A 26,745-nucleotide genomic window follows, 5' to 3' on the forward strand; every position below is an offset into this window, starting at 1 on the left:
TTCTGTTATGCAAAGAATGTTTTACTTAGAATCAAAGTACTTTTACATTTGATAAGGGTATTAACAGAATACTCAGAGATAGCCAATACATATCAGGTTGTTGGATAAACCATATTATTTAGTTCTTTTTCTATTTCTTTGGTATTTAGTGGACCTGTCTTGCATTTTTCAGAAAATCTTGATGTTACTGACACAGGAGTCAAAACCGGAACCTTCAAGCAGTCTACATTAATACTGAGATTTTGTGTGTGAAAACAATGTTGTTTGCCATTCTTCCCCCCCCCCCCCCAAATTTTTCTTTCCACTTAAAGTAGATTAACATATCCTTCACATGACCATCTTTTCTGTGTGGCATAAGATGCTCAAACATGAAGAACTATTGTGAATCCAGAGGTTGCTAGTCAGAAGGAACATTGTTTTCTGCCGCATTCTTCATTGGGCGTTCATACTGTAAAGAAAAAATAGGCAATGAAGTTTGAATAAGCTTTTACATTGCATTAGACAATAAAATGCAGAGAGGTGAAGAGAATGTTTAACTTCAGCTTTTAACTCCCAAATACCTAGCCTGGAACAAGGCACTGCAGGATGAGCATCTCCCATGATGTGACTGCTCCTTTCTCAGCCCTGCTGCTCTGTGAGGGACCCTTCACCAGGAACAGTTGTGGTAAGGAAATGCCTGCACCATGAGCAGCTTAGGGCTTGTAATAGGAACTTATCCTTAAAGAGCTACACAGGCCACTGATTACACTAAAGCCTGCCCACAGATAATGGAATCCTTCAGATAAGAACCCAGGAGAAGTATTACTACATGATGGTTCCTGTCACAATCACACGCCTAGAGTGGTTTGGGCACAGCACCTACTGTGGTGTTCTGGATCCTGGATCGTACTGGCAAAGCTCCAGGTTTCCTCACCCAGGGCTGAGTCAGCAGACTGAATTCTGGAAGAAAAAGTAAGCTTGTATAGTTGATCTGTGGTGAAACTTAGTGATATTTACCAATAAGAGTGAACCTTGGGATTCCCCCTTTTGCAACTTCTTGCTGAGCACTTGTACCAACAGCATTTTATTTTCTTTTTTAAATACAGGAAAGGATCACCTCCTCTGACCCCTATTACACACATACATGACCTGAGGGTTCATCCCTTTCCAGACCCTGTTACAGGTCTCTTGAGGTGTGCCCACCCTACACAGCTTCCCATGCAGAGAGTCCCCTACTGAGCCCTAGTCCCAGTTCACGGACCTCACAAGACTGCAAAGGCTCCATCAGCAAACAGAGCAGAGATGCCATACCAGCTTCAGGCTATTCCTTTTAAGTAGCTACTTCTTTAACTTGAAGCCATCACAGGACTTGTGAGCAGGCACAACTGACAGCAGATGCGTACCTTTGATTCCGCTGGTTGAAGAGAGAATTCATTTTGAGTAACTGGGTGTTCCAGAAGTCCTAAGAAGAGCCCCAAAGAAACCCCAAATTACTTTGGAAGGGGCACCCCTGCAGGCTGGCACAAGATGAGTCATACACACCATAGCATCCTTCTCCATGTTTGACAAGATTTGGGTTTCCTTCTCAAGGCTGGCAAGCTCCTCAACAACAGTCTTCTGGAAGGTGTCCAGCTTATTCAGTCTGATGACAAATCAGAGACAAGTTTTCAGGGATCAGCAGCACAAAGTGACTGACATCCCCACTCTCTGCTTTGAACATCAGACCTGCCTTTAGGCAGAGGCATATGTCGTTGCTGGGCTTGACAGGGAAGTCTTGTTCTCAGGGCACGCAAATAGCTTTACCACGCCAAATCAAAGGTGTAGGTTGGCCAAACAACCTTCCTCAGGTAGCAGCACAGAGGCTGTTTGCTCTGAGGCTCAGTACAGAACATACAATAAGTTTCCCCACGCAATTATTAAATTAAGACTACGATTATATAAAGACTATTATTAAATAAAGACTATTTTGTACCCTACTTCATCTAAATCCTGCAAACAACATGCACAGAGGCCAGATAGATTTGCATATGTCAAGTTATACCTGTATTTTGTCAATAACAAATCCATAATGGTTGCACCTGATTTTGAATACATCTCCAATCTGAGAAATCTGACAAGCCAGAAAGCAAAAGGACCTGTTGAAAGCCCCATCAGGTGAATACACATGAAACAAATGTCAGCCAGTGGACTTCGTGAACAGAGACAATCTACTGAAATTACTGAAATGGGTCTACAACAAAGCTGGAATAAATAACCCCTTACTTTTATTCTCACCCAGTTCAGTTACAAAGTTAGCCTGGCTTGTTTGTTCACTCTCTTAAAAACACAGCAACAAAAGCTACTAAGTGTAACAAGAGGATTTTTAGCAGATTTGCAAACAATGATGACAGCAAACAGCACTCTCTGGCTGTCTACATCAGCCACTCCTAACTCAAGCTTTCTTTGTATTGACTAATCCATCCTCTCTGCCCTAAGAAGCAGGACAAACCACCAGAAGTATACATCTGAAACTCCACTTACAGAACAGTTAGAGGCACACAACCTTTTCTGCCTTAAAAGCTGTGAAGATCAGGCTCTGCTACAAAGAGGTATTTCAATTTCATACCAATCAGAATTCATATGGGGCCAAAGCTGTTTTCAGCCAGCAGCAGACAGCTCACCTGCGCTCGTGTATCTGGTTCAGCAGGACAGACATGGTCTCCTCAGAAGTCCTCAGCGTGTTCTGGGCACGCATCTCCATCCTTTTGTACCTGGACTAACCACAGGATGCACCATCAGGGATGGGCAACAGCCCAACCCCAAACCTAAAAATCCAGTTTGCAAAGCACTTTCCTGGAGCACACGCTGCCCCATGGGGCGTGCTCAGCTGAAACCATCTTAAGTCAGATTTAAACTAGAGGGAGATAGCAAACAGCACTTTAAACTAAAGGGAGATAGTAACACAGGCAAAGTGGTGTGAGCATGAACTGGATTTGTTCAGCCACACTACTCACACCAACAGATCTGTGTAACCCATGTGATTTCAGGTCAGGATCCTGCTATCCAACCAGCAAAAAAGTGAAGTTCACTAAACTCTGACACACTTAGCAGCTGCACAAAGACAGGTCTTTGTTAGCACCACTTCAGATCAGCATGAATGCAAACCATGTGTATTTTCATCATAACCGACTTTTAAGTGCAGCCACATTCAGCCTCAAGTAGCTAGTGTCAGAAATTAGGTGTTAGAACTTAATGCCAACTCAAAAAAAAAAAATCACTGTTACAGAGCGTCAACACAGTATAAGGATGCTCTGACACATCTGGTTTGTTTAAAGCTTTTAAAATACACAAGATTCATGATGGGCCAGATATTGTCCTCTCATATTAAGCTTGGTTTAAAGCTGACACATTACAGCTCAATCAACAGTAACAATTAGTTACACACACTGCATGTGAGGTACGTCTAGACAGTGGAGCAAACCAACAAGAATCACCAATACAACTGACTGTGAAACCACCACCACCAAACCACTGCACTGGAGGGAATCAGCACGTCCTTATGGATCCACATGTTGTACTCAATCAGTGCATCCTGCACTGCTTTCTGTTTTCCATTATGAAAAACCTCTGTAGGTTATTCTGAGCTAATGAACTCTGTGATCCAAAATTAAGTTTTCCTATGCCTGGTATTTGCTCCATGAGAACAAATACCAATGGCTACAGTTTAGGTGTGCTGCCACTCTGCTGGGTTGGTCTTCAAAAAAATACATTCTTTCTGATGAAATTTTAAACACCTAAACAAGTCTTACATTCCAACACAAAAATTAGAAAAAAGGAAGAACCTAATTAAAACCTCCCTTACGAGTCACTTCTTGCCCTTCCCCTAGGGCTTCTGAGAGCACAGGGGCTGTGCAAAACACTTAGAATAGCTCCAGGCTAACAGCCACTGCAGCCAAAACTCTTGGGCATGAAATATAGATTATTTGCACCAACTGTTGAAAGGCAGTTGTGTTTACTATGAGAAAATTTCACCCATGGTGTACATGTTAAGAGAGCACACATTACCCAGAACAGTTTCTTTCGTTGGCTGATGAAGCTTTCAAATGCAGTAATCATCCCTGAGGCAACAGTATCTTCATGATTTATCTCAGAATAAAATACATCATCCTCATCTTCCATTTCCTGACCTACAAGAAAGTGTATGCTTGGTAAGTACTTTGCTGGGGGTCTTAGTGGAAAACACACACACGCTACCACAGGGAGATATAAAAATTAGTATTCATTAGAGTGGAGACTTGAGGATTGCTCCTCTGGAGCTCACAAACAGGAAGGAAAACAGCTTAAAACACAGTTGGAAAGTGGGAAAGACTTGTTAGCAAGCAGTGTTGAATAAGAGGTGTGATACTAACCTACTGCAGAGAGCAGCACATTTACAAATAACTATGCAAGATGATGATGCCAATAGAGGTCAGTTATCCAATAATTGAAGTTAGTTTGTCCATTATCTCTGTGCCTTCTATGTTTTTAAATAGCTCTGGTCAAACAATAGTCTAAAATACTAGAAAGCACTACCACTACCAGGCAGCTTCATGAGTGCATGGTGGTTAGGAACACCAAATTTCAGTATTCACTCTAAATGTGTGGCATCCAATGAGTGCATCACAAGATGTGCCTTCTGCTACATTTTGCCTTTTGGAGAGGATACCCTCCCTCCATATACCTCTCTGCAAGCTTCTGCATGACTGATTTCTACCACCAAAAAAGAACAGCTGGAAACACTTGAACACTTCACCTTAGAAAACAAACTTGCTTTACCTATTTGGATCTCTTCTTTCTTCTCATCTGAATCAAAAAGTTTCTTTGGTGTACTGGGAGCATCAGAGAACAAGTGTTTTGTTTCCTGACTGTAAAGCTTGGGCTTCTTTCCAACAGTGCCACTTAATACATCTAAAGAGAGAAGATGTTTCAGTACAGACCTGTTCTTTTGCAGAAGACATGTAGCAGTATCTACCAGGTACATAAGCAAAAACCACCACTAGAATTACCAATGCTGAACAAGCAATTTTGTTTTAGGGTCTTGCATCAGACTTACACATGACAAAACACAAGACTTCACCAGCAAGTCTTTTCCCCTTGCAAAAGCAGTCAGCCAGACCATCTAGTGCCATGCAGCAACTAACACACGTCCGTCTCGAAGATGATTTAATTTCCCACTTGTCCCACTACTCTAGCCAGAAAAAAAAAGAAAAACTTATCCATCTTCTACCCCTTCTCTCTCCCAGCCCAAGCCCACAATCTGTTTATACTCATTTGTTCTTAACCTAGTTTTAGCTGTTGCTTTAAAAAAAAAAAAACATAAGTATGGAGGGAGATAAACTAATCACACCCATTATAACTGAATTCCAGATCTTCAAAGCCTTACCACATGATTGCTTGTAGCCCAGGAACAACCTTGTTAACACAGAGCTGGATGTGGCAGCATGTATTTTAAGTAAAACATACAACAGAATATCCCTCCTTAGTCTGACTGTCCATTTCTCTGAGCTCAATTAGGTGTCTATGGTTAAACGATCACCTCTCTGGATTCTCCACTGGGCAGAAAACAGGAAAGTGGTAGAGCCCAGGACAAGGGGTCATTGAGGCCATGAGGAGCATGCTGCTGCAGCAGCAGGTAAAGTTAGTACATGGAGTAAGTGTTCATGTGCAATCACAGATCACATCTGACATTTCTGAACATATCCCTACTTCTTGCCTTTGCATAGCATCCACTTTTCTCCAACTATAAGACTGCAGTAAATGGTGGTTAAAAAAAATCACCAGCATTTATTTTCCCCCAAATTAAACAGAGGTATTGATGGGGTGAGGGTATATTCTGCAAGTGCTGGACAAGTTGTGCACATATTGGGGAAGCTAGCCTATGAGAAAGAATGCCTTTTTCCAAAATGGAGGTTTCAGTGACTCAGTTTGTTGTCCCAATGTTGACTGTGAAGTCTACAGCCTCTCAGAGCTACATCAGCCTCATAAGAAATAGGATGACAAGTCTGTTGTTGCTTAACTTTCATGAAGTTCAGTAGTTCCAAACACAAAGACACTCTGCTGCAGTTTTTCAGCGAGGCTGTGCAAGTTCAGTCTCAATAAAAGAATTTGTAAATACCAACATTACCTAAAAACCTTACAGCTGTCATAAGCATCAGTACAAATCACCATTTATCAAGAGCTTCATACCTAAGAATACAGACATAGACCACTATTGTAAAGAAAGTCTATAACCTCCTGGGATTTTTATTTATTTTTTTTAATCATTATTCTTCAAATTGAGGTTGCACTGCATCTCCAAGTCATTAAAAATAAATTTGGGATTTATTCTTCCACTTATTTCACATAGTTACTCTCAGGCAACTAGTTTGTAAATCCCCATGCTCTTACCAGCAGTGTTAGTAGGGTCTCCTGTGAGCAAAGGCAGGATTTAAGAGTTAGCAATCAGTTCAGGAATTTACACAAAACATCCCACCGTAGTCCATATCGCAATATGGACAACAGAAATGGAAGGTGTTTCTTGTGCACAAAGCATCCCTCAGATACATAAAACCTCAGTGCCTTCACATCTTCGAAAGAAAAGAACCGTCAGCACCCCTTCTACTTTTTAACCAGTTCTTCTATGTTACTGAGACTAACGTACCTGAGTCCTTCCGCTTAAAGTTTTCTTCTTCTTTTGTATTATTGTCAGATGCATTTTGAAACTTCTAAGAAGAAGAAGATAATCAGAAGGTGCCCAGTGCTGCAGGCAAGCAGTCAGGTTTGCAAAGCAAAGAAGCAAAATGCACCGATACACCGCCTACAGGCGAGAAGTAGGCCAAGAGCAGATCAGGAAGAGCTCAAGCACTACATACAGCACCTGTGTTGCCTTCTCCTCCACATCAGAGAGGCCCTCAGCAGATGCATCCAGGGACAGTGGTGCCACTTCAAGCTCCTCTGAGAGCACGTCACCTATGAAAGAGTGCAGCCAAGCAACAGAGGCAGGAGAGGTTGAGCCCTGTGTTGTCTAGACACCTGAATTTAACAACAAATATAGAAAAATACAGCCACCCTTCTCCTCTGCCTATCCACACATGAACAGGGAGCAGCATCTCAAACTTGGTCCAAAGTTCGCCTTGTTTCTGGCTGCCATCACATTCCCTTCCTTCACCTCATGTTGCTGCTGGATTGTTCAGGTTTACAGAGCAACACCTAATGCTGTTGCCCGGTCCAGCAAAAGCATTGGTGTTATGGTTTAACCAGGCTGGCAGCTCAGCACCACATGGCAGCTCACTCACCCTTCCCCCTTCCCCCTCTAGGGTGGGGGAAGAGAATTTTAAAAAAAAAAAATGAAAGCCTGTGAGTTGAGATAAAGACAGCTTAATAGGACAGGAAAAAAATGAAAATAATAATGGTAAAGTAACTACTACTACTACTGTGTCCAAACAAGTGATGCACAATGCAATTGCTCACCACCTGCCCCAATGTCCCCTCTGTCCCTGAGCAGGACCTGATAGTCCACCAACCCTGGCTAGCCACCCCTATATATTGTTCAGCATAACACCATAGGGTATGGAACACCCCTTGGGCCAGTTTGGGTCAGCTGTCCTGGCTCTGTCCCCTCCCAGCTCCCTCTGCACCCCCAGCATGCCCAGTGGCAGGATAGGGCAAGAAGCTGAAAAGTCCTTAGCTTGGTGTAAGCACTGCTCTGCAGCAACTAAAACTGTTACCGATGTTACTCTCATCATAAATCCTAAACACAGCACCATACCAGCTACTAGTGGAAAAATTAACTCTATCCTTGCCAAAACCAGGACAGTTGGCAGGAGGAAGAAACTGAGGCAGGGAAAGTTGACTAGTGTAATGTCTGTAGTATGATATCCAGGAAGTCCAAAGCAAAAATTAAAACAAATTTAAAAAAAAAAAAAACCACAGAATCAAAACCCCCACATTGCAGCATGAAGATAGGCTGCTTAACTTTTCAGTAGAAAAAGTTTTGGGCATCACTAGTTTTCCATAACCACTTTATGGAGCAGTCTGAAATCAACCCAGTGGCTGATGTATCATCAGGTGCAGAGACACACTGCACTGGGTAACACCACCTAAAGGGTTTTTGTAGCTCCAGGCTGTCCACAGAAATGAATATTAGTGTCAACACTGTACATGTCTTTACTCCCAATGAAGCCTCAGACCTACCATAGAAGAAGTGACCATCACCACTGCAGAACAGAGTGGAGAGATCTTCCAACCAAGTTCATGCAGAGCTGACATATAAGCCATGGTCTGTATCTGCACTCAGTAGTTGCTTTACGACATAAATGAAGAAAATACCAGTTCATAGGCACACTATATATTAGTATCTACAGATTATTTATTTCAGACCTTAGAAAATAATGCTTGAGCAGAACATTTTTTGTTTGCTTCTGGGAAACAAAACCTGGACATTTAAGTAGAGGTAACAGATTAGCCTGGACAGGGTAAAGTAGCACAAATGCAGTGCATTCTTCCTCCAGAAACCCCACAGTTTAGGTGCCAGATAACACAGCCCTTGTGCCCTACTTTCATAGTACGTTGAACAACATTAGAAAAAGAAATACCAGCAAGATCCACTGTAGGTAAGTCATCTCCTTTGGAGGTGGACATGCTTGTTTTCTTTAGCATTTCCTTTTGATCTCTTCGGCTTTCTTTTAGCTGGGAGCAGAAAGACAAGTCTTAACATATATTTCCTTTAAACAATACAAGTAATTTAAATTTATTTTGGTGTGGTTTGATTTTTTTTTTTTTGTCATGAAGTTTTGTTTGTTTCTACACTAGGAGTGGAAACTTTTAAGTTAGATATAACACATAATGACACTTCTCTCCAACTCTGAAGGAGATCTGTATCTTGAAGTCAGCTGCATGCCGAAGTTTTGCATTTAGCCAGTAGAGCCTAATTTGCTTAGGGATCATGCACAGCTGTTTTTATGAAGTTTCCCATGTTTTCCTACAACCTCCTTGTTTCCCCAGTCTCTGGTGACCAACACAATACCAGCAACATTTAGGCAGCAAATTGGTCCATTAGAACACTTGAGAAAATGGCACCAGCTTATTTGATTCCCAGTGTTTGTGTGTTTTGCATACATACTGTTTTTAACTATGAGACACGTGAGCATGGCAGCTTCTCACCTCCTGTGTCCGGTAGTCACTGCCACTACTTGCAGAAGACACTGGAAGCACTGCAAGGAGAAAGGTTTACCTGGGTACCAACAACATAACAGGGAGCCAGAACTTGTTCCCAGAAGGGCACCCAAAGGGGGAGGATTCCTCCTTCACAAGCCATCGCTAGCCCCTTCCTCACCTGCAGTTTTATGCATTCACTGTGCATGACACAGACTAAGCTTACCTTTTACTTTTCTCCTCACCCTACGCCTTTTTCGGGTATAGTCAAGAGATTTTGGCAACGGCTGTTTCTGAGAGTCAAGGATCCAGCTCTTTTCACTCTGGCTGTTACTTGTTTTTTCATGGTTGCTTCCAGAAAAAAGATGCTTCCTGTAACTAAAGACACTACCAGGAGTCAGTCCTGCTCAGCCAGCTCCCTCTGCCCACCCAGGAAGCTCCATAGCCATTCCCCTTCCTCTCCACCAGCAAATTGTTCCATTTATTGCTCCCCACAGTACAATACCCAATGCATTTTAAGCTGCATAAAAACACTGAGAAGCAAACACTTGCCCTTTTCCAGTACCACGTTTAGAGCATTGTCATGCTTCATCACCCCTTCCCCTCCTGTGTCTAGAGAAGAGCACAGCTCTTGGCAGAGGAAAACCCCCAAATTAGAAAGCATGGATGACCAACTGGCCTTCTCTCAAGCTTGCTCACATCCTCATTTCATCATCCTGCCAAGTAACCCACACAGACACAAGTCAGACAATTAGGTGCTGTGACAGTGTAACACAGGAGTACAGAAGGGCACAACCAAACAGTGCTACCGAACAGGCCAGCAGGATGGCCAGATTATTCATGCTCAGCACTATTAGTTAGTTTATCAAATTAAATTACAACAATCATAAGTTAAATATATTTAGACTTTGGCATTATTATTGACAAAGAAGTTTCCCTTCTTTGGCTGGCTTCTGAAGCTAACAATTTTGGAATACCAGAACTTTAGCACCTCTCAACAAAATTAGGCTATGTGCTTCAAGGCATCTAACCCCTGGCTGCTTACTGTAACTAGAATTGGCCAATAAAAAGCAGAGTGTTTAAATGTTTTTCAGGAGGTAAACCAGTTGTTTAGGTGCATGACTAGGGAAGGGGACTGCTTAAGAGCTCAATTCATAATATTGTTAAATTAGGCAGAAGTCATTCTTCTCTCTAGTAACTCTGATATTCTCAGATCCTGTTTAAATGTTAGTACCAGTGACATCCATAGAAGCTGTGACAGCCAGGCAAGGAACTATTTCATTGGGACCATCACACAGCCTTCCTGATCCTAACTTAAACTGCTTTAACTGAGGTAGCAAACTTTTCCACTGAGCAAGAAATTTATGGATTGTGCATGTATGATCCTGTACCTCAAATTCCGTGAAGAAGTTTTCTGGCCAAGAAGTTTTCCTTTGGCTTCAGCAACCTAGAAAGAGGGGGGGGGGGGGATAAAAAGTAAAAGTCACGTGTCTTGAAGTTCAGTTACCATGTGAAATAATCTGAAATAAAACTGTATCTACCCAGGAAGATTTCGGATGGTGTTGTTGGGACACTGGGCAGCATACCACAAAGCAGTGTTTCATGCTGACACCCAGTGGCAGTAGTGAGAAGCAGACGGTGTCCAGTTTTATCAGACATTTGGGGTGTCTCGTTCAGCATCCCTGAATTAACAGCAAGTTGCGACAGCACATGTGAAGAGGCTGAGAGCCAAAGGGCTTGTGTACGGGAGAGCCACCTCGATGGAAACTATTAGGAGCAAGTTTTTTTGGCTTCCTGGGAAGACCTGCTCTGGTCAGATGCAAAGCAGGCAGAGTGACTCATTTTTGCTGGATTTTCTAACAGCCTGCAGATGTAAACCAAGCAGAATGTCCAACCAAAGCTTCACAAGGACTGAGTTTAAGCTGGGATTCCCAATGTGCAAAGCATGGCTCAATAAAACAAGAACAGAGGCCAGCCTTCGATCGCAAAGATATCCCCCCGCCTCATTCAAGCACCAGCTCAAATTCCTATCACAAACAGTTGTAACATCACAGTTTCCACCCCAGAACTCATGAAGGTACTGAAGCATTCTCCCCACCTAAATACATATATTATGTATGACACCACAAAGAAGTGCAAGAACCTCAGATTCCCAGTTGCCTCTAACAGCATGTCCACCCTTGCTGCATGCCTGAACCCAAAGTCACTGCTCCCTGGTAGCTGCTGAGCAAAGCTCAGCCCCTAACAACTTCTTCCCTATAGCATTACCTTTTCATGGCTTGCAGAGTCTGAGCTTTCAAAGCCATAGGAGTCCTTCCTGGAAGACAAAGCAACATATGCATGGCAGCGATACACAACCATCAGTCACCCAACTGCACTGAGGGAGGGGGAAATAACATTTAATTTTGGGCTCTATTAATGGCAAACAATTAAGTAGTTCATATGCCTAAAAATACTATTTCCTCAGCTTTTAAAAGTAGCTTGTTCCTTTCCTACCTAGTCTCTATTATTGTTTTAATTAATTCTCACACTATTTCTTTCTAAGTTTTTAATTTTAAAAGAAACATTTATAAAAACAAGTCCGTATATGTTTATGTAATCAATATCTTGTTCCCAGAAGTCACTAATACTAGCACATAGTAGGACAGTCATGAATGACATGAAAGAACTTCAGAAATATTTAAGAGGAAAAAAGCGTAATTCTCTTTTGAAAGTTCTAACTTAACGTTTGTTTCCTAATCACTTCTCTGCATGCATCTAAATTTTGTTCTCATACCCTTAATTATCTGAAGTGCATTTTTCTTTCTCTAAATGGCAGCTATTTAAGAAATCCTACAATTAGTTCTCAACATACAGTACGCCTTTCTTTTCTCATGAGCATAAGAATAGGGAACTGCGCCCTTCTTGGTAAAGCTTTCTAGCAGAAAGCAATGCTCATTTCCAGATGAGGCACTACAGGGAGCAGAATGACCAAATCAAGACTTCTCTATCCCTACCTTCTATTATGTTACTCCTGCATCAGATTTTTCATTCTTACCTACAATCAATCAAAAAATTCATTTACGCATGTCTTCAGGCTAAGAATCCCTAGGCTAAACAAGGATACAAGAAAACACTGGAGCAAAACACTTGGGCATCCAAACCCACAGCAGGGAGAAAAAGCCCATCCTAAAACTCCAGAGCACGTGATACCAAAGACCTAGGGCAATATCAGGAAGGTTTGGGTACTTGTGAACAAGGTTGCCACTCATAACACAACCCACCAGAGGGTAAGAGGATTATGGCTAGGTAATGAAAAATGGAAACGCCAGCTCGGCATCGTGTCACAGAGGGAAGGGCACTTTTGGCAGACTGGAGTTAGCTTCAGGAACTGTGTTCACTTCAGGAACACACAGGTTTCCAGTGGGACAAGTAAGGTCCTTTTGTCATCTCCTGCTTGTTTTGGTGCCTCCTCTGTTCAGAAAGCCCACCCCATCAGTGCTCCCTCTGTCCCACCCCATTACTGCTAGAAGGGGTCTAAAATCACCTGGGACACCAAACCCCACATACACTTGTGTGCCATACCTGTCTTCAATCATCTGTTTGGCCAAGCCTTTTTTTCCATTTCTCCTTTCCCTGGTATTGTCCTTCTAAAAAGGAAAAAAGTTGCAGAATCTCAAACCACAATATGCAGCCACCTACTAATCCTACAGCCTGCTAGAAGCAGGGATAAGGAATGTCAGGAAACATCAACATTTGCACCACTGCAAGCCTATCGTAACAGTCCAGTTATAAGCCATTTCCTGTAGTTAGTTCACACGAGAAAGTGTGGGAGTCCTGGAGCTGAGGCCAGGGAGACAGTGAGTTGAGGATAAAGAAATAGTTTAAAAGCTCTGAATTCTTATGCAGAGGGTAAGCATTACAAAAACCTTTGAGTAGTGAAGTACAAATGTGTATATTTTATAGAAACATAAACCCCAGGACAAATCTAAAATCTGATTTCTCACATAAGCTCAGTACCAACTTCAAAGCAAAATTAGTCTTTTGGAAATTTCATTTCTTTCCTGTATGGCACAGATTTGTTTTATTATTATTTAATACCTTAACAGAAGTTCTCAAGTGCTCAAGTTGCCTAAAGACATGCAGCCACAGATAGCTCTTATTTATCTGTTTTTCTCTAGCTTGCAAGCTCCCATGCCAAGAATATGGAGACAGATCTGTCCTGGGATCATCATTAGAGCTCAAATACAAAGCATCTTTGTAAACTTCCAGACACATCTTCCCTTCAAGGAGCAAATCTTTGCTCTTGTAGACCATGTGTAAGGCTTGCAACACATGAATTTCTCCCATGGAGGACCAGGCTAGCTGACTATACACCCTGCTCCTGGGCCTGCACACAGCATACTACTGCCATGGAGTATATACTAGGTAAGCTCAGCTGAGCCCAAATTGCTTGCTTGGACCACACTATAGTAAGGTTGACAGGCATTGCCTTCTCAGCTCACACCTGGTGCCAAAAGGCACATTACATCTAGTGACATTGCATGGGCTCAGGACTGGCTCAGCCAACCCTAGGTGGCTTTAGCTGTGCCACTAGAGCATTTCCTCCCTTACCTCACATCTTCACTGAGGTGTTCCCCAAGGCAAACGTACCTTTGGCGTTGACTCCTCCATTGGTGGTTCTTCTAGGGCCTTCTCACTGGGGAGAAAAGGACACGTGAGGAAACATGGTGCTGGGGGACCACCCATTTAGAGCCCAGATCATCAGTTTATGAAGTACTAAGAAAAAGAACTGGCATCAGTAAGTCTACCAGCCTCAAAGCAGTGCTTTAAAAGCAAAGAAAGCTAACCAGTAGCTCTACAGAGTCTGCCTACTTAACTGTAAGAAATGCTGTCCTTCATGGCTCTGAAAAAATGTATCACTAATGCCAAGGTGGCCTCAAATTCACATGATCTTTCACAAAGATCATGGTCTTTATTATGAATTGCCATGTATTTGATGAGCTGAATATACAGCAGAAGAACTGTTTGTAATACAGATGTATGCGTACTGCATTTGGATTAGATTAATGATGAAACTAAGATGCATCCAAGCCAGGACCTAAATGCTACCCTTTAACCAATAACTATTCTGAAGTGTTGTAACTATTGGCTAGCCACCTTGATAGTCAAGGTGGCTAAGATTTGATTTTTTTTCCATTTAGTAACTGACATAGATCTCAAAAATCTCATGCATTAAAGCCCCAGAGGAAGGAAAACACACCAAAGAAGAGTCCTAGAAATATATGAAAGAAAAAATAAACACCTTGCAATTTCTGGTCTGCAAGGAGCTTACCTAGTCTTAGCTTTTGTCCTTGGAGATAGAGTTTTGGATTTTTTTGCTGAAGGAGGCAAGGAAACTACAGCTTCACCCTCAGGAGCTGAAAGTAAACAATTTACCTGCTTTTGCCGGGAGGCCCACAAAAGCAGAGTCTTACCAGGTCACCCGGGTGATATTTCACTGGGTCAGACTTAAGGAACTGAAGGGAGCCATGCCTGACCTGAGCCTTGGTGAGCATTGTCCATGTCAGTCTGCTGGCCCACTGAAACCATGGTGATACCAGAGTTAACTATTTTCTGTTTAGAGACCTGAAACCATGAACAGAGCACGCACAGAATAAGAAAAACAGGTGGTCCCTTGTTTGTTCATGTGTGTGGCTTGGTGGTTGGCAACTTTTTTTAGGAAAAGATTTTCAGTGCTAGCCTGTGACAGCAGCTGGGTGACATGATCCTTGTTAACCACAAAAATATTTTTGGTTATAGTTCAGTAATACTATGAGCAACTCACTAAGAGCATCCCACCATATCCTTACAAGGCAGAAAAACTTTTTTTCCCCTTTTTAAAACAGTTTTTACCAACACTGCAGCTCTGCAGGCAAGTGTTTAGGCTGACTTCCCACTGATATGAAAAAGAGGAAGTTTGAAAACACATCAGGTACCAGCAGGTTTTCTTTGGAAGAACATTTTAACCACACCTATGAAAAAGCAGAATTGAAGAGGTGATAAAGAGGGGCACAAGGACTGTTTCATCATACACCAAACACTTACTGCTACACTGCCTGCTAATGACTGGTTGTGTTGAGAAAATAAGTCTTCTGATGGGGAGCCCACATTTTCAGAGACTGAAAGATCTTCCCTCTTCTGTGGATCACTAGATTGAGGTGTCACTGCAGAACAACAATCAGGATGAGATTATCTTCCTAGTACTTTAAACACAGATGTATGTGCATACGTATACCCCTCTCACTTTTACACACATGCATAAAGGCATAACAGTACCAAATTATTAGGCACAAACCTCTCAAGATCACATTTAGCAAAACAAAACCAAGCACCTCCAAATCACCCCCTGTGGAACCAAAATACTAAAGATCCTCTTGAGCCTACCCCACAGAGCACATGAAGATAAATAAGTTTATCATCCTATTGCTACCTCGACTCTTAGCTCTGCAAGACATGGCACAACACTTTTCATCTGACCGAAGCACCAGACCAAATCTCCCACCATCCATTTCCCTGTACTGAACCTCCACCAAGTGCTGCAAACAACTGCAGATAAACCATGTGCTACCCTTTGCATTCCTAGATTGCTCCAAGTAGCACTGCCCACCATACACCTCTGTGTCCTCACAATGTACATTGATGAAAGACCTTCACCCCCCTGATATGCCTCCCAAATCTGGAGGACTTCCATTAGAGTTCATTCTGGGCTGTAACCAGAGAGGAAGGCCTAAAGAAGTTACTGTGAAGGCTGCTTTTTTTCCCCCCTCCAATGTGCCTAATTGGAAGCTGTGGACTGTGAGAGAAGGTACTCGTTTTAAAATTGAGCAACTTAAATCCCATAAACTAAAAATGAAAAAAAGTCACCTGCTTCAGTCTGACCAGCTTTATTCCCACTATGGATAGTGTCCTCTTCAGCCACATTTGTCTGTTAGGGTGAATGAATCTTTTGTCAAATGACCTTAAAGAAGCAGACTCCTTTATCTAAGGAAGCTAGCTACTTAATAAGACAATAACCACCAAGAAGTCATTGGATGCTAGCTGAATTAACCATTTGGAAGCTTCTCCTCTCCTACAAGGAGGAATGACAGCCACTGTATGACTATTTACTCTCATGTAGCTTTTTGCCTGCTAATTTTGTGGTCTGTGGCTGAATCACAAGGATAAAAAATATTTATTGCATGTATGTATATTTAAATTAACAAGAAAAATCACTCCCATGTTCTCCCATTACAAAAAACTTGAGGACTCTTGCTTTTTGGAAGTATTCTGCTTTTACTCTAAGAAGTAGTATGTACACAGACAGTTTAGGACTTCTCTTGTAGTACTCCTTTTCTTTTCTCCAGGTTCTAATACCACAATTAACTTAACCTGTGCAATGTACTAGTTTAAATTAATGCAAGAAAGTGTTTACATTTCAAGCTAGGCAATTAAATACAATAAGCTTTATTATATACTTCAAGAATTCCACAAAAAGTCATCACATCACATTGAGTGATTTAATTAACAAAACAGTTTAACACTTCCAGCTTCTAAACCACAAATGAGTCCTTTGAAACCTTTTCTCCCCCCCTGAAGTGTCTAACACCTCTTGTGGTGGTTTTACCATGCTAGGCAGCTAAATACCACAACTTCTCTCTCACTCCCCCTCCTTAGATGAGGGGAGGAAGAAGTAAAGTAAAGAACAACTCACGGGTTGAGATAAGGATAATTTAATTTAAAAAGTTATTTTTAAGGAAAAATTATTATTAACTAAACAATTTAACTAAAGGGAAAAAAGGGGAAAAGGGAGGGTGGGAGGGGAAAAAATCAAAACAAAACAAATAAAGGCTATGTGGAAAGAGGCAGAGGAAAGAAATTTCTCTCTACTTTCCACAAATGAGCAATGCTTGACCACATCCTTGAAACAGGGCCTCAACGCACGTAGCCAGTGTTCAGGAAGAGGACCAATGTTTTCACAGCGAGAGCCCACCTCTCCCCTCTTCTTCCTTTTTCCGCCTTTTTATTGCTGAGTGTGACACCATATGGTATGGCATATCCCTTTGGTTGGTTTAGGTCAACTGCCCTGGTGATGTTACTTTTCTCACTTTTTTGTCCACCTCCTAGGAGGGTTAGAGAGAGTCCTGATGCTGTGCCAGCACTGCTCAGCAGCAACGCTGGTGTGATACCACTGCTGTTCTAGCTACAAGTGCAGAGCACAGCACTGTATGGGCTGCTGCAGGGAAAGTTAACATCCCAGCCAGACCCAGTACACCTCTTTCAGGCCAACAATAAGTGTCCACATAGAGGGTCACAAACCCTCAAGGGAAAGAAGAATATATAATGAACAGACAGGGGAAAAACAGAAGCACAATGTTTTTGCCAAGTGTATATCAATAAAAAAATTTAGGGAAGAAAAAAGGCAAACCATACTAAGAGCTTACCATCATTTTTTCTTCTCCAAGGACTTTTTTAAGTATATTTAAAATTTCATACTCGGCACTGAAACATATTTTGATTTTTGTTGCTTCTGTCTTGTTAAGAGTAGCAGGAATCTTCATGTAAATTTTAACAATCTTTTCTCCACCACCCTCTGTGGAAAAAAAAAAAAAGAGAACAGCTACATCTGTTTTAGAGCAATGCATTCACTCTGTTACTCCAAAAACATTTGAATAAGTGTTTTTGTTCTTCAGTTTTAAGGCAGTTTCTTTCACACCTTCCCCATGCATTTCCAGTTACACCATTGACACATTTCTTTCTCATTGGATCTAGATGATTATGCATCCAGTACCCTCATACCTCTACAAGCACCACCACCCCCCTGCCCCCCGACACGTCTGACTGGGAGAAGAGGCCTTAGGACTGCAACCTCCTACCCCGCCACCTTGGCAGGTTACAGAGCCACCAGTACAGCTTTGCTGCTGTCTGTGCCAAGCAGATCCTTTGTCCTTTCCACAAGGCATAAATACCTTTCCTCTTCACATTTCTACCTATTGCCGTTACAGGACACACAATGAAGAGTCATTTACGTGCACAGCATCCTGGTGACACTTGGAGTAGCTCTTATGGTTTCCCCTGCCCTGGGTACATTCAATCACTGTTTCAGTCCTCCTCTTAATGGCAGCATAGCCATTTCCCAGGCACCATCCAGAAAATAAGCTTCTGTAGGGCCTGAAGCAGCTAGCATAGATCTTCCCTTAACACTAATCTCACATGCTGAGCCAGCCTAGCCAAGGGGCTCTTCCCTCCTCCCCTTCCTCTGCTTCCCTCCTCTGCTCCCAGGGGCATAAGTCCCTCTCCTGCCTTCCTCTTCCACTGTAGTTGCTGCCAGACCTGACTGAGATGCTCCAACTCTTTTTTGGGGTGGGCTGGAGGGGGCAGGCAGGGTCAGGTTATTGTGCTAAATGGGCCCACAGATGGTCCAACAAGCAGAGCTGGTGCAAGGTGACAGAGCACATGGCATGGAGAAGGGAAGGCATGGGAACTCTTTGGTGATGCTGAGATTTTACATTGGCTCCCTATGTCTTGTGAGCCCACAGCCAAGCAAGGGGTAATGCCGGTTGCAAAAATCTTACCCTTCAGACTGTAACTGCTGACTGCATCTTTCAACAGCCTCACGGAGTCCCAGAGAGCACCCTTTAAAACCAAAACCACCACATCAGCAAGGCTGGAGAAGCATCCACGTGGTATATTAGGCTAACCCAAGGCCACCTGGGCTTTACTATTACCTCGCTACTGTCTATGTAAAAAGTCACACTCTGGCTGCCAGTGTTGAAGTCAATCCAGAACTCCTCCAGCTTCTCATCTGATGGCTTTTTCACCTGGGAAAGCATGAGAGCTGTGTTGCTGTTTCTTCTAATACATTATTCTCAGTTTTCTTTACTGCAATGAAACTGGAGAAAGTTGCTCCACATATACACACCTTCCAGAAATTAAAGTTGTGATCAACATGTAAGGTGCTGGCCAGTTCACAATAGCTAGTTAACTCAGCCATGCCCACCAAGTCAAAATGAGGCTGTACATCAGCTAAATGAAAGGAAATACCTCAGGCAAATGCCTGCATGTTTGCACCAGGGAACACTGAAGCTTTCTGTGTATCTGAGCACTTGAGATAAGCTGACGCAGTGGGACCAGCTTCAGACAAACCTCTTCATTGACTTGGTTTTGATTTGGTACAACTGTCAAGAACACTTGTCAACACTTGAACAAATGTCAGGAACATTTACTTAAAGACCTGGAAAGCAATCTGCACAATTTATAACCATGACTATGACCTCTTCTATACATGGGCATCATTCTGATCTTGTTTTCTGGCAGTCTAGGAGCAGCTCTGCCAGAGGAATCAGAGTCCTCCTGTTCTCCTGCTTCTTTTCAGAAGGTCTCTCTTCAGTCATCACCATGAAGAGAAGTGCTGCCTCTGACATTTGGCTGACACACAAGCAGAGTCAGCAGCAGTAAATTAGGAGCTGGGTGACAAACAAGCAAACATTTGAACTAGAATGGAAAGTTACACTCTAAGTTCTGGAAAATTAAGTTATTTAATGAAAAACAGGAGGGGGGTGGAAAGACAACATATACTGCACCAAGTACCTATTTTAACTGTGGCAGCACTGTAGATAATGTGATCCAGTATTAAGATCTTTTACCTGGTTCATGTCAGCAAAAGCAGATATGCAAGGAAACGAATAGACTCTGGAAGAAAAGCAGACTTCATATGAACATCAATCAGAATCTGGCTTTCTGAAAGCTAAAGATTGGCTGCCAATCTTCACGGCTCATTGTTCAAAATGACTAACTTCCAAGAAGTTAGAAAAAAACATTGTCTTTAGTAGTTTTAACTTTCAAAAGGACCACTATTAGAATAAAATCTTTTTCTTAGTAACTTCATTAACCATGGATGTGATGTACTTTTTTTTTTTTTTTTACAGAACACAAGTTAGTGTACAATCCTACTTCCCCCCCCGCCCCCCCCCCCCCCCCGATTTTAAATGAATTGAAGGAACATCAGTTTAGTTTCTCAGTTCACAGATTACCTTCTGTCATCCCCAAGTCTTTCATTTAGCTGGTTAAGAAATTTCCTGCAGTCCTTCAAGACAAATAATATCTTATTAAAAAAATAATCCTGCTATGTCTTCTTTACAAAGCATTACATTATTGGAGATGTATAACCTTTACTCCAGTTACAAATTTTAGTTTGTTTTTTGTTTGTTGTTTTTTTTTTTTTTTTAAAACTCAGTGAGACACCAAAGGCCAAGAATAAACACCCAAGTTACTACAAATGGTTGAACTCAACTTATAACCAGCAAGCCTTCAAACATAAACCATACAAGCAAACATATTTGTAAAGAACAACTCAGAAATAAGGGCTTTTCTAATGATAGGTGATTTTGTATCTGCCAGGTTAAAAAGAAGCACATTCACAAATAAATAACTTAGCGTATCTACAAAAATCAGTTCTGTAAGAACTTATTACAAGGACATCCTGAATGAACTAGAACAAAACCAGCCCCTGTACAGACTTGCCAAACACGTTGTTTTCAAAATAAGGACCCTCACCGTCTCAAATTCTCTATCCTTGATCTCTTTGAAAGCTTCAGCAAGATAGTTATCTTCAAACCAGTGGTGAACAAGGTCATCTCTCCATTTTTTTGTCATTAGCCTACAAAGTGCTTCTGAAAGTGCAACCTGAAGGTCATAATCTACATGGCAAACATAAGCACAGGATAAATACCCCCCTGGCAAAACAGGGTTAGCATCATTGCTCTTAACACTAGCATATTTTGCAGCCTTGTTCCTCAGGGTGAACCCAAAGGGAGCCAGGGAACAGCACCCCCAGGCAGCAGAGGACAGCAGCCAAATGCCAGCTGTGGGCATCACCTGCTGCCTGTGCTTAGGGTGTGCAGGGCACTGCACACAGCCCTGTCAGGAGAGGCCCTTGGGCATCAGGGAGGGGATGAGAGGGAAGCCTCCTCACTAAAGCACTACAATTAAGTCACATTGCGTGCTCCACACTAACTCCCCAGAAAACATCATGGCTAGGAAAAAAAAAATCACGCTAGGCTAAGAATGGCTAGGAAGATCACACTCAAGATGTAGTAAAACCTTGCAAGACGCAGTTTGTCCACATTACAGCTCAGTGTTATTTTAAGACTAAATGCAAACATACTTTGTAATACAAACATAAATTACCTTCTTAAGCACATAAGTTTAGATTTTTTATTAGTTAATAAGAATTACGAACTAGAAAGATCTAATACACATTGCATTGAACAACTTTTGATAAAGATTTTCTGAAAGTACCATCCGATTGTTCACCCCCCAAGAATCAAGTACTTATAAGGAAACAAATTGAATTAATTCATCTGTATTAAATAAGCAGATGAAGTAAAGCCAAACAAACCCTAGCTTCATAAGAATATTCACTCAGTAGTTCTTACCCCCAACCTCCAGTATCGTTTTTGCAAGGTCATTCCTGAAACAACATAATTCAATACGTTAAAGTGGAAATAAAACCCTAATGTAAGCCTAACATAACACTTCTTAATACACTATCAACTGATGCCAACAATCACATGTAAAGTACAAGGGAGAGCCCTGTAACTCTGTGCCCAAACAAACAGTGAACGCTGCTCAACTGAGCAAGTACTACAGCCCCAGAGCTGGGAAGCCAGTTGCACCTAGCAAATTAGTACTTCTTTCCCTGAGACAGGGATTGCTGGAGAAAACACTTACGTAAGGGAGCAAATCTCTTCAGACAAGGGGAACTTCTTCCTCTCCTCACGCGGGACACTGTCTAGTATAGAGTTGAGAGTCCTCAAAGCCTTTCCCCCCAAGAAAAGGAGGATGGCAGAACAGGGAAGAAAGAAGCCAACTTAATATACTTCACCTTATTTACTCACACACCCTTGTGTGTGGGCACATCTACATTTTCTTCCCTGAGCATGAGCCTTACCTCCAGCCGCAGAGCACAGCAAATGCTTCCTTCTGTCACAAGATGTCCTAGCTCAGGCAGAAATAAATTCACCAGTTGTTTCTTCCCTATGAAATGAGCTTGCAAGGTTACTACTAGCAATGAGCTGATCTCTGGATAAAAGATAAGTGAAACAACTAGACTTCGTGGTGTTGAAGGAGTAAAAACATCCCAGCTGTGCACTCAGCTGTAAACAAGACTTGCAATCACCTAGTCACAGAAGGGTCCTGGTGACTTCTCTGCAAAAATAACTCCAGGTACTTTAACTGCAGACCTGGGTAGCTATTTAAATAGACATAGAAGGGAGAAGCTACTTACTAACCACAACAAATAAAACAAGCAATACTCAGATTTTTAAAGAAGCCAATAGTGCAAACTGCAACTGTGTTAGCCAGAACACTCCAGTGCCCGTTCTACTTCCACTCAAACATGGGACAAGGATGAATAAGCTCAAGCTACCTGGTGCACAGTGCACAGCTTCATTCTCATCTGACTTGTGAAGCCAGGTCCCTGGGCACACAGATCTTGCTCTCTGGCAGTAGCTGCTCCCTTAGCATAAGGGAAAAGCAGCTGTGGCCATAACATCTTGGCTCCAAAATGAAGGCAGGAGAGGTGTCCCATCTAACAAAGGGGCTATCATCTCAGCAGCAAAGAGCACACAGGACTGTAGCAGCACTTAGCCTATTTCTCAGCTACAAGGCAGCAGCACCCTGAACAATGGCAGCAGCAGCTTGCTTCAGCACATGCCTGCAGACCCCATGCTGCACACCTCTAGGGAAGCAATCGGCTGAAGTCCTCTGCTCTTGGGTGGACTTCAGGGTGCCCAGCTACCACGCTGGCCTGTGGAGGTGGGCACCTTCAGAAAAGAAATGGCACCTGAAGGCACTACAAGGAGACATGCAGGAGCTGCTTGACCAGGCTGACATCCTTTCAGTAGCACTGCTTATTCTGACCAATTGTAATACTTGATGCTAACAAAGTATATTTGAACAAGATACCACAGCTAGCTTTTTTTTTTAAGCATATAAAAAATAAAGATAAATAGTAAGGTGTTTTGTTCTATAATGCAAATGTTAAGGAAAATGAACTGGAGGGGAAATTTATCAGGAGGCTTTAAAGAAAGTATTGCAGGGAGGAGAGAAGAGAGGGGATAGAGTTCAGGCAGAATTAAGAAGTGTACTCCCAAGACTGAAATTCAGGAGGCCTAAACAAAATAATAATACTGACCTTCATTACTGCACTTGCATATCACCTAATGGAAAAAGGATGTCTTTGTTAACACACAACGACCCAAGAACAGCAAAGTGCTTAGGTGTTCATGCCCCTACTGCCACAGCATTCAGGGGCTAAAATAACCTAAAAACATTACAGCACCCACATCCAGAAAAGCAGCACCACCCGAGACAGGTGTCACACACTGTCATCGTGCATCATACATGCTGGCACTACACAGGTGGCACAAAGGAGAGGCACCCGCTTCCCCTAGGTATTTCAGCAGCACCCTCAGATTTCCTGCAAAACCCACACCCAGGCACCTGCATGCTGCTTTTGGTGCATACATGGGCCTGTGCAAACAGTTTGTGTTCACATGCTACTGTAAAAGTGTTGTAGCCGGAGAGATTTGGAGAGCAGTGAAGTCCCTTGAGAATAATACAACAATCACCTCATCATCCACAGTGAAAGTTTACAGAAGTTGTTAGTAGGACAAAAGAATCAAACTCTGACAAAAATAATTTATGGAGTCTTTTTGATAATTTCAATGCAGTTAGAGGAGCAAGAAAACCTGATCTTGCTCAAAATCTTTTATAGTATCCTAAAAAGTAGACTGCAATCAAGAACTGTTAATGTGTCATAAGCACTCAAATTCTTACACTCTAGGTACACACAGTTCCAGTAAACACACACACATCCAGTTGGACATATAATTGCACTCACCCCCAGAAAACTTTATAGCACTATAGACAGCAATAACAGGGGAACAGCTTGTGGAAAGGTGCTAAAAGCATTCTTCCAATCACAGCATTCACATTCCTAGGCCTCTGATACCTTTCTAGTTAAAAACATTGACAATAAATAGTAAGTGATAACAGCAAGTAGCTCTGATTAGCCTCTAGAATTAAGTCAGTCATTTCAAAGACTGCAGGCACAAATAGCCAGGGCCATCTTGTAAGAGCACTTGCATCTGAGGTACAGCTCAGTGCCAGTAACTCATGCTTTCAGAGAAGGGCTTCAATTCAAGTTTTGAGAAATGCATCTGAATTTCTTCCCACTTTTCCTGCAAAAACAAGCAGTTGGCCGAATCCTAGAATGCAAGGCCCATATAATTATTTTTTGAATAGAAAATTTGTGAATGATGTCTAGCTTATATAACAGCAGTCCGTCTACCCCCCCCACCCCATTCACATACATACCAATGCAGAGTCAAAGAAGTCTTCAAGAAGTGCCATCAAAAAATGATTTTCATTTGGATCAATGATGGTCACAAACCCTCTTGTTCTTTCAAACCAAGATACCACGTAAAAGGAGGAAAAAAAAAAAAAAGAGTTAAAATCTCACAAGAAGAGGTAATAAGACTTAAATAAGATGCATCTGCAGCAAGCCTCACACACACAGGAATGTTTTCAATCTCTGCACTTCACAGGCCCCATACTGTGTTAAAAGCCACATGGCAAGAAGGAGTTTGAATTTTGCTAGCAGGCCATGCCAGCTGCTGCCCTTGCAGCATTCATCCTCCCCCCTTCCCTCCCCAGTCCCATTTTTTTTTCTCCTTTCTGGTCTCAAAGCACCCATTCTTGGTGCCCAGGACCTCCTTGTCATGATACATTGTAGCTACCATGAACTGACCTCCTCCTGAAGTTTCCAAAGTGAAATAATGCTTAAAACATTTCCCAAACTTTTTCAGTGTTATTATATGAACACTATTCAACATACTACACAGCACCACACACCTATGGCTACCTACAGATCTATACCTGAGGTGCAGAGCTTAGATGGGCAAGACTTCATTAATAATGTTTCCAGAAAGGAATTTTGATCACCCATATCCCTGAAAAGCATCATTACAGCACATTGGGCTGAGGACTCTTGTGAGGACACAAGAGAGCAAGTGCAAACTCTTCTCTCCAAACCACATCAGATGCAGGCATTATTCAGCTTAGACACAAGTGCATTACTACAATTAATGCCAGCTGAAATCAGTATTGTGCTGATTAGAAGACAAAATACAATTGCAGATTAAATGCACCTGTTGCACTATATCTGAAAGGGGACCTACTTAAAGTGTATGTTAGCTTTTATGATTTTAAAAGCTGAAATTGCTCATCAATCCTACTACTATAAACATTTTGCTACTTAAAATGAATTTATGCTGTATTTATGTTGTTTGACAAAAAACACTCATCTAAACTGCTCATCCTCTGCCTCCCTCAACAGCTTAAAAACATAGGTGCAACAATGATGTTAGCTTCTGCACTGAAAGCAGTGCAAAGAAAGCAACTCACCCTCCCACACCTGCTCAGCTCAAGAAATATATTTATTTAAAAAGAGTAAAATTTACTTTTACAAGCCATACTCTAGTATTCACTTCCTTCAGGGTCTTTTCGCAATGCAAGCAACCCTAAGTCACGTTAGTAATTTATATAGGCATTATACTCATCTTGTCTACCAGTCCTTGCTCGATGAGCAAACTCATCCCCTGCTGAAGATCGCTTTTCAAGTAGAGCTGCACACACTTCAGCAGCAGGGAAACATTGTGGAATTCGTTCTTGTCCAGCTCCTGAAGAAAGACAGTGCCACACTTGGCTGGCCTGATGCCATGGGTGACAAAGGCAGGCACCAGGACATTTAAGATCAGTTAGGGTACTCACCTTTCGCAGTGCTTTGTCCAGCTGGAAAAAGAGAGACTCGCTGTATTTCTGGAGAGGCTCCATTCCTCTCCCTTGAAGCAGATCACTTATTTTCTGAAATCCCTTCCCCTTGAAAGCATCAGTGAGAAGCGATTCGAGCTGCAGAGGGAGGGGAAGCAAACACCACAGAGGTTAAAATAGGCAGGCGTTTGAATCATCACAGTGCTGATTACAAGAAAACACTCACCATGCTACTCTAAAAGCTGGGGGGGTTAATAGCTTCATCTATACTTACTTGACTGTTTCCCTACTTCCATTTCACTGTTACACCTCAAGGTGAAACATTTATCTTAATCTCCAAAAGAGACAAAGGATCACAGGAGCTTTGCTACTGAGTTATTTTAAATGATTCCGAGGAAGGGAGCGAGCAACTCCTTTGGCACAGGCAGCAATAAGCTGCTCTTATCCCATCCCACTGCTCCCACAGTAATTTTTACATGTTTGCTAAGAAAAAGGCAGTGGTCTTGGCTTCACTTGCAAAGTTACATTAAACGATTAAAAATCCTAGGTCCTGCTACATGCATTTAAGAATGCACCTTTAAATAAATATATATATACGCATATATATTTGGGTCCCTTCCAACTTGGATGTCCTCAGGAATTTGTAAAACAGAGGTAGGGATGTATTTAAAAGGTATTTACATAGTCTTCTGCTCTAGCTGCCATATTGTCATTCATTTCTTTACTCCATTTTTGGCTTTCTTCTTCCTTTAAAAGGAAAGAGAAAATGTAATATAAGAAAAT

General features: G+C 42.0%; 1 protein-coding gene across 16 annotated transcripts in view; it reads right to left on the bottom strand.

Annotated features, from left to right (window-relative positions):
- SYCP2L (synaptonemal complex protein 2 like) overlaps nt 1-26,745 on the bottom strand; it is a 27,690-nt gene continuing 945 nt past the window's right edge. For 3 of the 16 annotated variants that reach the window (XM_068670741.1, XM_068670739.1, XM_068670731.1), the window contains exons 2-35: nt 26,644-26,709; nt 25,963-26,100; nt 25,752-25,871; nt 24,508-24,612; nt 23,324-23,348; nt 22,079-22,209; nt 21,859-21,947; nt 21,564-21,598; nt 20,683-20,825; nt 20,160-20,212; nt 19,773-19,818; nt 18,855-18,947; nt 18,702-18,762; nt 17,571-17,719; nt 16,015-16,075; nt 15,196-15,314; nt 14,649-14,736; nt 14,444-14,528; nt 13,762-13,807; nt 12,694-12,758; nt 11,398-11,446; nt 10,521-10,576; nt 9,356-9,516; nt 9,139-9,188; nt 8,571-8,664; nt 6,854-6,945; nt 6,638-6,701; nt 4,774-4,905; nt 4,024-4,145; nt 2,640-2,734; nt 1,522-1,621; nt 1,383-1,441; nt 859-939; nt 1-448 (exon numbers count right to left, since the gene is read on the bottom strand). In XM_068670741.1, the coding sequence (XP_068526842.1) occupies nt 433-448; nt 859-939; nt 1,383-1,441; nt 1,522-1,621; nt 2,640-2,734; nt 4,024-4,145; nt 4,774-4,905; nt 6,638-6,701; nt 6,854-6,945; nt 8,571-8,664; nt 9,139-9,188; nt 9,356-9,516; nt 10,521-10,576; nt 11,398-11,446; nt 12,694-12,758; nt 13,762-13,807; nt 14,444-14,528; nt 14,649-14,736; nt 15,196-15,314; nt 16,015-16,075; nt 17,571-17,719; nt 18,702-18,762; nt 18,855-18,947; nt 19,773-19,818; nt 20,160-20,212; nt 20,683-20,825; nt 21,564-21,598; nt 21,859-21,947; nt 22,079-22,209; nt 23,324-23,348; nt 24,508-24,612; nt 25,752-25,871; nt 25,963-26,100; nt 26,644-26,679 (2,859 nt within the window). In that variant the 5' untranslated portion in view covers nt 26,680-26,709 and the 3' untranslated portion in view covers nt 1-432. Of the gene's footprint in view, nt 449-858; nt 940-1,290; nt 1,442-1,521; nt 1,622-2,639; nt 2,735-4,023; nt 4,146-4,773; nt 4,906-6,637; nt 6,702-6,853; nt 6,946-8,570; nt 8,665-9,138; nt 9,189-9,355; nt 9,517-10,520; nt 10,577-11,397; nt 11,447-12,693; nt 12,759-13,761; nt 13,808-14,443; nt 14,529-14,648; nt 14,737-15,195; nt 15,315-16,014; nt 16,076-17,570; nt 17,720-18,701; nt 18,763-18,854; nt 18,948-19,772; nt 19,819-20,159; nt 20,213-20,682; nt 20,826-21,563; nt 21,599-21,858; nt 21,948-22,078; nt 22,210-23,323; nt 23,349-24,507; nt 24,613-25,068; nt 25,206-25,751; nt 25,872-25,962; nt 26,101-26,643; nt 26,710-26,745 lie in introns of those variants that run through there. The other 13 variants (XR_011092613.1, XR_011092612.1, XR_011092611.1 and 10 more) reach the window with 13 other exon arrangements.

Source organism: Anas acuta, chromosome 2 (genome assembly GCF_963932015.1).
Source record: "Anas acuta chromosome 2, bAnaAcu1.1, whole genome shotgun sequence".
NCBI lineage: Eukaryota > Metazoa > Chordata > Aves > Anseriformes > Anatidae > Anas > Anas acuta.